Below are 11,027 nucleotides of genomic sequence, written 5' to 3'. Positions count from 1 at the left end.
AAGAGATAACATTCGAGTGTCATTGCTTGAAAAGAGAAATTACGGCCGTAAGGGAAGCCTTTCCGGATATGCAGTGTGCTATAAGAGTAAGTATTTAAACAAGAGGTAAAACTTATACAAAGCTTTGATCGATACTAACTAAGTATGTTTTGGTTTTCAGTTGGGGAAGGCGCATGCCTATTATCAAGAGCTTCGTGGGGAAAATTTGAGTTCGACGATTGCTATTTTACTTGGAAGGCACCATGTATAACTACAACATCTATGGTTAAAGGCTTAAGTGCACCGTTATTATCTATTGTATTTCATTTCCTTCAATGCAATGTTATGCAAGATGTATGCCTTTACGATTCAATGAAATGATTCTATGAAATCATAAATTATGATATTACATACCAAGGGTCGTTAGTATATATAACTACCATACCTAACGACTAGAACAGGGTCGGTAGTTAGTATGATTACATAGATGACGACCATGTGGTTGCTACTTTACAGTAAGTTTGGAAGCTCTAGAGTAGTCATTGTGTATCACACCAGGTTAACGATCTTTCATAACCTGTAAAAGTTGCAGGTTAGAGTCGTTAATGGTAGAGTCAAAGCACTGACGACTTTACAGAGTCGTTAGTTTATTCAACATCCGACTATAACGACCTGTGGTTGCTACTTTACAGTAAGTTTGGAAGCTCTACAGTCGTCAATGTGTATCACACCACATTAACGATTTTTCATAACCTGTAAAAGTTGCAGGTTAAAGTCGTCAACTGTTGAGTCAAAGCACTGGCGACTTTAAAGAGTCGTTAGTTTACACAACACATGACTATAACGACTCTCACTCTGTGTGCTTTCATGGTAACCATGAATCGACCACTTGGAGCACCATTCATACGATTTGAAGAGTATAGGAAGTTTACCTGATTTTTTTGAGCTTCGGGTTCTGCATTTGGAGGATCGGTTCCTTCATTTTGAGCAATCCAATCTTCATTTGCACCACTATCCAAGGCTTCATCTATCAACATTTCTTCATCAAACATCCATTCCATACTATTAGTTGAGACAATATAACCATCAACACAATCATGGTTGTTGTTTGAAGCTTCACCAACCTCATTCCCTCCACTTGAATCACTCATTTCTAAAAACCCTAGTTTTTCCTCTAAAAACTACTCCTCTTCTTCTCATCACATAAAACACATTTTTCCCAAATTTTTATCCTAAAATCAGATTTTAATCTAAATACACTTACCACACTAATCAAACTAATGAGTTCTTAATACTAATCATATAAGGGTATTTTTGCCATTTATAAAAAAAAATTAAGGGATGACCCAATTTAGGATTGGGTGACATTTTTTTGTCCTGTAGTGCATGGCCCCCAATTAATATTTTTGGCCCCCAATTAAACCAGGAAAATATTTGCTAGGTGCATTTGCGGGTGTGACTAGGTGAGGAACCTAATTCTCTTTTTGCTTTCTTTTTTCTTTTTGGTCAATAACTAGACAATTGTATGCTAAAGGGAACCTAATTCTCGTAGAGGACATAAGAGCCAAGACTAGACAAGTGTATGCGGGTAAACCTAATTTTCATAGAGGACATAACTTCATTTGAAGGATGGCACATAACGTAAGTCAAAAGTTTGGCTGTTGGCTTTGAATCTAAGGGGAATCGACACAGGGCATGAAAATGACCAAAGTTAACCAACATCTTTAGCTATATTGCTTCAACAAAACCTGATAGTATATAACAAGAGTTTAAAACCTGATAGTATATAACATGACTAAAAGGCAGCAGCTTAATAAAGCATCAGGTTCAGTATATAACAAGAGTTTAAAAACACACGACACTAGAAAGACAGCAGCTTAATAAAGCATCAGGTTCAGTATATAACAAGAGTTTAGAAACACACGACACTAAAAAGACAGCTTATAAAGCAGGTTGCAGTAGGGAGCTTCTGTTGACCCAGCATAGGAGAGTTGGAACACATTCAAGGATGAAATAAGCTTGGAGTACTTGCATCTGTGTGGAGAAGTTTCAGCAACTCAGAAAGTTTGTCCATGGCTAGTGGCATCTTCTGCTGACCCTTATTAAATTCAAATAAAAGTTCTGACACCCTCCCACTGGCTTCAAGTCCTACCAGACATACTGCAGCATTAAGTAATCTTTCATATGGTTCTGGATGAATATGGAAATAGAAATGATTCTCCTCCTCATTTGGGTGTCTTCGTTTCAGCTTTTTTATGATATCAACACAAACATCAGTGACCTTATCATCCTGCTTGTCATCAATACGCATTCCGGATACTTCTTCCCTGTAACAATCATCAACCGCAAAGGATACTTCACATGATGTACTAACCATCGAAACATACTTGAGGGCAAGTTTTTCGGCATGTTCTAAACTTTGTCCACAGCTTTCAGCTCTAGATAAGATTCTGAAACTGGCCCAACATCTTTAGTAATCTCTTTAGTAACAAAATATTGAGAATATTCAACAATAGGCGTACCATGACAGTCACGGATAATGTATCCGAATCCTGACACTCCATCTGCCTCATAGATACTAGCAACATGAATAAAGAACATATCTCCATCCTTATTACGCCTTGCTATTAGGACTGAAAGATCAAATGGTTGCAGAGCCCATTCTGTCCAAAGGTCTTCAGTATACAAAATTTTACGAGTCAAATAAGGCCTAGGGGTTTCTTTGGCACATTTGTCAATATGATCTGTGCAATCAGCCTTGTCCTTGTTAGCCAAATTCTGAGCCTGCAAATATGTTGTAGCAATTTTATACGGCAAGAAGAGACATAACTACTTTGAATGACATCAACTATTACTAATTATGACTAGGCATAGCTGAAAACCTTCAGTCCTAACAAAATTATGCTGCTTTTGCTTACCCGGTAACGCTTTGTCACAACAGCCTTGTCCTTGATGTCCATATGCTGAGTCTGCTACATAAAGGGAAAATGAAAATTTCCAGTCAAAATCCCCAGCTGATCATGAACTGGCTGCATAACATGATCTTAGTGTTATATGCATATCCTGCTACCTCAGTTTTATGTGTAATGGCTAGTGTTATAATGTATCTATCTTAGATTCACTCGTGATTCAAGCAATATGAAGCTCATATTGTTGTCCATCTAGTAAGTTATGCTAGATCTTATTATAATATTAAGATACAGCAGTAAAATCGCTGGGGTGATGAAACTTATTATAATACTGGGTTCGAAAGAATTGACGCACAATCATCAAGACAAAAATTTACTTACACCACAGAAATCCGCATGTTCGGCTGGAGGATTAAATTCATCATAGACCATAACATCACCCGTATGCAACAGCGCCATCTCCTCCGTTAAAGTTATAAAACCACCTTGAAGTTTTGTGTCTGCAAGAGAGATTGAACAATTATATCAATGAAAAAGCACGGATTATGACCACTTTGTCAATCTTAACGAGATGATAAACAGCAGCATATAAATCAATGGATACAAATTGAGGTTGCCAGAATAAACAACTCGTATTTCAACAAATAAAAAACAATTACTCAGACATAAATCTTAATCCCAACTCGTAAACCATAAGACACCCAAAATCTCTCACATATAAAAATAAGAAAATTGCTCAAATTAAGAAACCAAAATCGATAGTAAAAATGAAACATAATTCACCTCTTCAAACCCGAAAATAAAAAAACAATTACTCAATCATAAAAGAATCATATTCGAAACATAAATCTTGGTCCCAACTCGTAAACCATAAGACACCCAAAATCTTTCACATCCGAAAATAAGAAAATTGATCAGATCAACAAACCAAAGTCGAAAGTAAAAATGAAACATAACTCACATCTTCAAACCCTAAAATAAAAACAATTGCTCAATCATAAAAGAACCATATTCCAGACATAAATCTTAATCCCAACTCGTAAACCATCAAGACACCCAAATTCTTTCAAACATGAAAATAAGAAAATCGATAAGATCAACAAACCAACGTCGAAAGTAAAAATGAAATATAACTCACCTCTTCGAACCCTAACTTGATCAAGAAAGATAGACAGGCGAAGAAACACTGACGGATCTATGAGGGGGCTAAGTGGGGCTTTAGCCCGCCCCCTCACATGTTGAGCTTTTTTTTTTTACCATATGCATTTATGAGAAATTGTAGTTGTAGCCCAGTGTAAGCTGATAATAGCCTAAATACCTATCCCACTACGAACGCTCTTTTGACTAGGAATGTCATAAATAAGAAATACCTATGCTATATCTTGTCGATTGAAAACTGAAAATTATTCTCAGTTGCTAACAGCCAAGAGTTAGAGAGGTTGAAAGGAATCTGGAAACATCTTGAACCCTTGACTCGCCTAATTGATTCTCTGAACAGACCTAAGAGCAACTGCAGTGGACGACTAAACCCAAATTTGGTGTCGAGTGGGCTGGCGTAGTGGGACGGACCATCGATCAAAATTTGATCAAAGAGTAAAACTCGGACCAAATTTGGTCGGCGATTAAGACCAAATCCAAATATAGTCGGGCGTTTATATAATGTCCGCCTACCCGACGGGCGTTGGTATAATGTCCGCCTGTAGTCGCGCGTTCGTAAAGTTAACGCCTGATGCAGGGCGTTGGTATAATGTCTGCCTGGATGGGGCGTTGGTATAATGTCCGCCTGAATGGGGCGTTGGTATAATCAACGCCTGGCATGGGGCGTTGGTATAATGTCCGCCTGGATGGGGCGTACGTAAAGTTAACGCCGGACAACCAGGCGTTGATATAGTCATGATCCCAATTTTGAAAAGTTTTGAAAACTTTCCTTGGGGCGTTGTCTTTATCAACGCCCCATTTTTTTTTTTTTTTAATTTTTGAACCCGGGCGAACGTATAATCTCCGTCCCACACACCAGGCGTTGCTATAGTTCACGCCCCATCCAGGCGTTATCTTTATCAACGCCCCATATCAGGCGTTATCTTTATCAACGCCCCATGCCAGGCATAATCTTTATCTATGCTGGACGATGAAGCGGACTTTATATCAACGCGCGACCAAATTTACTCGTCATCCGCTACGCCACAGGAGGGACTAAACCCAAATTTGATCTTTTTTCTTAGTCTTTGGTCTTTAGTTATGTTCGCACCACTGTGGACGCTCTAAAGGTATAGTGATTTATATTTTTTTTCTTTAACTTGTCAATTTAGGTTTTCTTAAGAGTGTTTCAGCTAACTCTTCAAGTGATGGGTTCATTTGCACGGAGAAGGCACTGTCAACAACTCTTTTAAGAAAAATCGATATCTCGGTACAACAACAAAAAAAAATTTTACATGGTTTTCCTTTCACTGTAGTTCTTAGATAATTTAGCCCTACCCATCAATAATTCCTGGGTCCGTCCCTGCGAACAAACGAAGAAATGTCCATAGGTTATTCGTTTTCTTTTATAAGCAGAGAGAAGAGGACCTCTGGCTCTCGAGGGAAAGAAGATAGGGAAACTTAGGCGCATACCCAAAAAAAATAATATTCTCACTGTGAGGCCCACAATTAATTTTAGGTATCGTGACACCCATAATTATTTCCGTGACACCCATAATTATATGAAATTATTAAAAATGTCTGCATGACGGATTATGCATCCACATGATGGGTTATGCATCATGAGTATAATTGACAACGCAACTTGGATATAACATATCTAAAAATCCGCGCCTTGGAATTTTACAAATTTTATATTGTTGGAAATTTTTTTAAGAGAGCTGCGCAACGAGTACAAACAACAATATCAAATTTTTGTTTTTCACGAAAAATCGGAGACGATCATCATTTTAGGCAAAATTTCGAAAACTGACTACATAACCATTATGCAGCCACCAAAAACGATGCATAACACATTATGCAGACGCATAACGAATTATGCAACCATTTTCTCGACTGCATAACAAATTATGCATTTATAACAAGTTATGTAACCATTGCTTTGGTTGATTTTAGTCCGTACATAAAAAATTGATGCATAATGCAGTACGCATCCATATTTACGGATGCATATCAGGTTATGCATCTATTTTCTCGATGCATAAAAGATTGTGCAACAATTTTCTCGATGCATAATGCATTATGCAGTCATATTTTTGGATGAATAACAGATTATGCATCCATTTTCACTACTGCATAACATGTTATGTAGATATTATTGTAGGTGCATGATAAGTTATGCAACCTTATTTTTTGTTGGTTTCAATACTAAGAAAAAATAACAAGTTATGCAAGAAAAAAAAAACTGCATAACTTGTCATCCACCTACGATAATAACTGCATAAGGTGTTATGCAACCATTTTTGGGACTGCATAACAAGTTATGCAACAAATTTTATAGATGCATAACATGTTATGCAACCATTTTCGTAGCTTCATAAAATATTATTCAACCATTATGATTAATACCAATACTAATACACATGTAGCTTCCCAAATAACAACACCAATTCCTTCAAATAAGTTTATCCAACCATTATCCTCCATCCCCTTGAACCATCTCAGCAATATGACAGCAAAACTCCAAACTTAACTCCACACTCGAGCCAACACCAGTAAGACACACAACCTTCTATATCATCGCTACCGAGCTCTCTCTACAGCCACAACAACACTTTGTTCTCTCCGTCTCAACCAATCGACGCCACCATTTGTTCGAGACTCCAAACTCATGTCGATACTTCAACTAGTTGTAACGCTAATGGATCGAAACCAACTACAACCAATTTTAGACCCAACAACCACCATACAAAACGAGTTCTGCTGCTGCCTATTTTAAGAAATGAGATTTTCTTTTGGTTATGGTAAAGATGTTATGATGCTTTAGAGAAAGATATGTGGCAGGAAAGCAGTCCACGTTCACACTTTCATTTCTCATTTGGCATGCTAACCTAGATCATAACACCACTAGTAGAATTTATGTCTTGGACTCGTGGAATTGACAAAGACAGCTCCTCTCTGTCTCTGGCCATGCGTGGATGAAGTAGCGCCAACATATAATGTCAAGTGGCAGTCAAATAAAGCCCTTCTCACTTTTCTCTCGTGAGCCATATTCATCATTTTAGCCGCAAACTCCATTTAAGCTTCCATTCAGTCATTTATCGTCCGACTGTGTGAATTCTCCATCCCCTTGAACTATTGCGTTTAGTTATATCCAAGATGATAACATAAACAACTTAGTCTAATTATCTGCCAACTTCATCTTGCTAATGGTGCACCACCATTCCATTCATTTCACCTGCAATATCCTGGCAACAACTGACAACAATACAACTTGAGCCATTCTTTATAACCTGCAATCCTAGCTCATTCTCAGCTCAACACACTAGTCCTAACATATATCTACTCATTCCTTCCTTCAACCAAGCCCTTCTTCCATTTGTTACAGTTCATACACCAACTCTCATCGCGACCCTGGCTAGCATCTTCTCTTCTCTGTAACAGTAACCCACACATTTGAGCAAAACAACTCACCAAAACAAATATCCTGTTTCAGTCCATTCAGAACATCACCACCATTCTCCGCTCTTGTAGCACAGTACTTCAAACTTAGCTCATGTACCAGCAACAAAAACTAACTACACCGATAAATCTTTAATTAATCACCAGTCTTCCAGTAGTTCATCTTTTCCCGGTAATTGATGGCGAACCAAAACTTCAATTTCATTAATCTTTAATCAATCACCAAATTACGTCATAATATGTTCTTCATTCAGAACTTCATCTAATCACATAAACCCTAGTTTCCCAGTCTTCTCAATCAAACCCTAATTGCTTCACACTACCACACAATTACCACCAAACCCATCTTCTTATTATCGAATTCGAACTCAGTTCCATATGATTCATTCACACAGTCAACTTCAAGCAAAACCCATTAATAATCTTTTCTAAATCTCTATTTCTTCATCTGTTTTCAACTGATATAGCAGACCCTAGCTTAAATCAGATACAAATCAAAACCACCGTGTCTTTCCTTCTTGTAGATCTGTCGATAGAGATCGAAAACCTCGATCAAACTCGATCGAGGAACAAACTGACGTGATATTCGTCCTAAGAAATTTAAAACTTTGAATACTTGAATAACAAAGAATGAAATAAGATTAGAGCGAAACCTAGAATGTGTTTCAGTTGATTCAAAAAGAAATTGAACTTTCAGCTCCTCCGACGGAGAAAATCAAATGCCTGCTTGAAAACTAAAAAGAAAAAAAAACGAAGACAGATACAAACGAAAGCATAATTTCAGAAAATATGGGCCTCTAAACAATTTTTTCCCCTCAAATGGGTGCGCGGTTCAAGTTTTCAGGGCGTGGGTTTGACGGTAGAAAAAATCAGAAAAATGAGTGTGGTAGTAGTTTTCAAGTATAACCCTAATGGGCCAGCAATAACCAATGGGTCTAAATCCAGATGATGATTTTTATGGCTGGCCCATTAGGGTTTTACACAAATTCAAGCTCAAACTCAAACACAAACTCAAGATGATGATTTTTATGAGCCAAATCCAGATGATGAGCACATATATGAGGAACCCAATGCTTCTAATACACAGGTACACTTCTATCTTATGCTCAATCTCACTTCTATAGCTAGAAATTATCAAAAGTTTGGATTTTTTCTTCATGGTTCGGCGAACCAGGTTGAGGTTCGGCTCACATCTATGAGCCGAATCAATCAAATCCTGAACGGTTCGGCTCACTGAGTATGTTTACAGCATGCGCCGAACCTATAATTTTTAATTCTATCCCTTTTGCTAGACAGTAGTTCGGCTTATATGAAAGTTTCATAGTAAGCCGAACAACATCCTGTCTAGCCCGGAATAAGAAAATTCATAGTTCGGCTTATATGTTCAAAATCGTATGCGCCGAACATGAATTTGCTAATTTTTGGGTAAAATATTTTGTTGGTTCGACTTATATTTATAATAGAGTATAAGCCGAAGTCTCCTCAACCTTATAGATTCGGCAAATAATATAATTATAGTATGAGCCGAATATGAATTTGTTAACTTTGGGTTGAAATTTAGTTCGTGGTTCGGCACATATTGATAATATCGTATAAGCCGAAACCTGAAAATGTTCATGGTTCGGCACCTAATGTGATTATCGAATGAGCCGAATATGGCTATTATGTCCCTTTTCTGGTAATTAACCTTGTGATATTCTTTGTAGATCGTGCTTGGACCCATGGAAAATCAACTTGATCCTGTAGACATGATTCACGAGGATACCAAGGATCACTTCCAAAACGATTTGGTATGTAACAACTTTTTGTTTACCTTAATGTTGTCGGAATATTCCAAAGTTTTTCTTACAAATTATTTGTTTTGGAATGAACGTAGACATGGAAAACTAAACCCGAAGTTCTTGATTGGCTTGAGGAACATGCGTTGAAGGTAAATTGTGTACTAGTTAAAGGACAACAAGGCCGATGGGATCGGTTTGAAATGATTTGTGAGCGTAGTGGAACCGGAGATAGCAAGGTTAAAAAGGGTTCCGTATATGTTCGGAAGATCGGGAGAAAGAATAGGACGAAGACGAAGAAAAGAAATTGCCCTTTCAAGATCGTTTTCAACCTCAAGAATAAGAACATGAAGAAGGAAGATCAATATTGGATAATGAATAAATATATGGATTGTCGTCATAACCACCCACGTCCCAAAGACCTTCATGGACATGCGAAAGTAGCGCGACTCAAACCCGAGGAGATGCTAGAAGTGGATAAAATGACACGAGCACGTTTGCCACCGTCTAGGATTCTTAGAAAATTGAAGGCGGACAACAAGAATAACAAGTCGACTATGCAAACTATCTACAATGCAATACAAAAGAGTAGAAGACTCAATTTGCAAGGTAGGATGGTGATGCAACAAGTAATGTGGTTAGGGGTGAAGAATAACTACGTTTTCCAAAAGAAGTTGGATGAATTTGGTCAAGTCACACACATTTTCCTTGCCCACCCGGAATGCGTCCAATTGGATATATGCTTCCCACAAGTTATTATATTGGATTGCACGTACAAGACTAATAAATATGAGATGTCGTTGATGAACATTGTGGGGCATAGTTCGACAAAAGCACCGTTCACCGTGGATTTTTGTTTCTTGAAAAACGAGAAAAAAGAGAGTTATGTTTGGGGGTTACAACAATTGAAGTTATTCTTCCGGGAGGGTGATCTTCCTAAAGTGTTCGTTTCCGATCAAGATTCATCATTGATGTATGCTATTAAGAAGGTATTTCCGTATGCGTTCAATTTTCTTTGTACGTTTCACATATGGTGCAATGTGATAAAAAAATGCCAACCGAAAATTCAACCACTTAAGATGAAAGAATTAGAGACTATTGCTAAACTACCGCTGGAAACACGAGTAAAGAAAAAGAAGGAATTCTTGAAAGCATATGAACATAATGAGATGTTGTGGGCTTCTTTCCAAGGCGAATGGGAAGCTTTGATATGGTCAATCACCGCGGATGTCTATGAAGAAAATTTTAAAATGCTTATTGAGCATTGGAAGAACTACCCCGAAGTCATTACTTACTTGGTCAATGATGTGTTAGAACCTAATAAAGAAAGGTTCGTGATGTGTTTCACAAATCGGCACAAAAACTTCGACAACCAAGCCACAAGTATGGTAGAGTCGGCTCATTATCAGTTGAAGAAGAACCTTTTTGGATGTGTTGACACTTTTGTCACGGTTTTTGATGCAATTGATGAATATTTCAAAAGTGATGTTGTGAGAATTAAAGCCGCGTTCGAGCATAAACTTATGTTTAGACACAAACGTTATGGTAGTAAATGGCTTACTCAATTAACTTATAAAGTCTCTCATCTATGCATCGACTTGTTGATGCAAGAAGTGGATTTGATTAAGACATTAGGCGCCAATTTGGAGGAAGAATGTGTTTGTAAAATGAGGCCATCTATGGGACTTCCATGCCACCACGACCTTCTTCGTTACAAGGATGGTATCATACCATTTGAGGAGATTGATCATTTTTGGAAACA

The 11,027-nt window shown here is 37.7% G+C and overlaps 1 protein-coding gene across 5 annotated transcripts; it reads right to left on the bottom strand.

Annotated features, from left to right (window-relative positions):
• Positions 1-1,716: 1,716 nt before the first annotated feature.
• Positions 1,717-4,182, bottom strand: LOC113356836. Of its 5 annotated transcripts, XM_026600065.1 has the most exons (5): positions 4,027-4,182; positions 3,270-3,388; positions 2,898-2,951; positions 2,502-2,763; positions 1,717-2,306 (listed from the first exon to the last, which is right to left on the bottom strand). In XM_026600065.1, the coding sequence occupies exons 2-5, from the start codon at positions 3,345-3,347 to the stop codon at positions 2,233-2,235; spliced, it is 468 nt and encodes a 155-aa protein (XP_026455850.1). In that variant the 5' UTR covers positions 3,348-3,388; positions 4,027-4,182; the 3' UTR covers positions 1,717-2,232. The 5 variants fall into 5 exon arrangements, with proteins under 5 accessions (XP_026455850.1, XP_026455845.1, XP_026455848.1 ...); XM_026600060.1 differs by having other exon boundaries at positions 1,717-2,763; XM_026600063.1 differs by having other exon boundaries at positions 1,717-2,763; positions 2,898-2,948.
• Positions 4,183-11,027: the final 6,845 nt, after the last annotated feature.

This window comes from Papaver somniferum, chromosome 3 (genome assembly GCF_003573695.1).
Source record: "Papaver somniferum cultivar HN1 chromosome 3, ASM357369v1, whole genome shotgun sequence".
NCBI classification, from domain to species: domain Eukaryota; kingdom Viridiplantae; phylum Streptophyta; class Magnoliopsida; order Ranunculales; family Papaveraceae; genus Papaver; species Papaver somniferum.
Note: the sequence above shows the minus strand (reverse complement) of the source record. Positions and strands in the feature narration are given on the sequence as shown.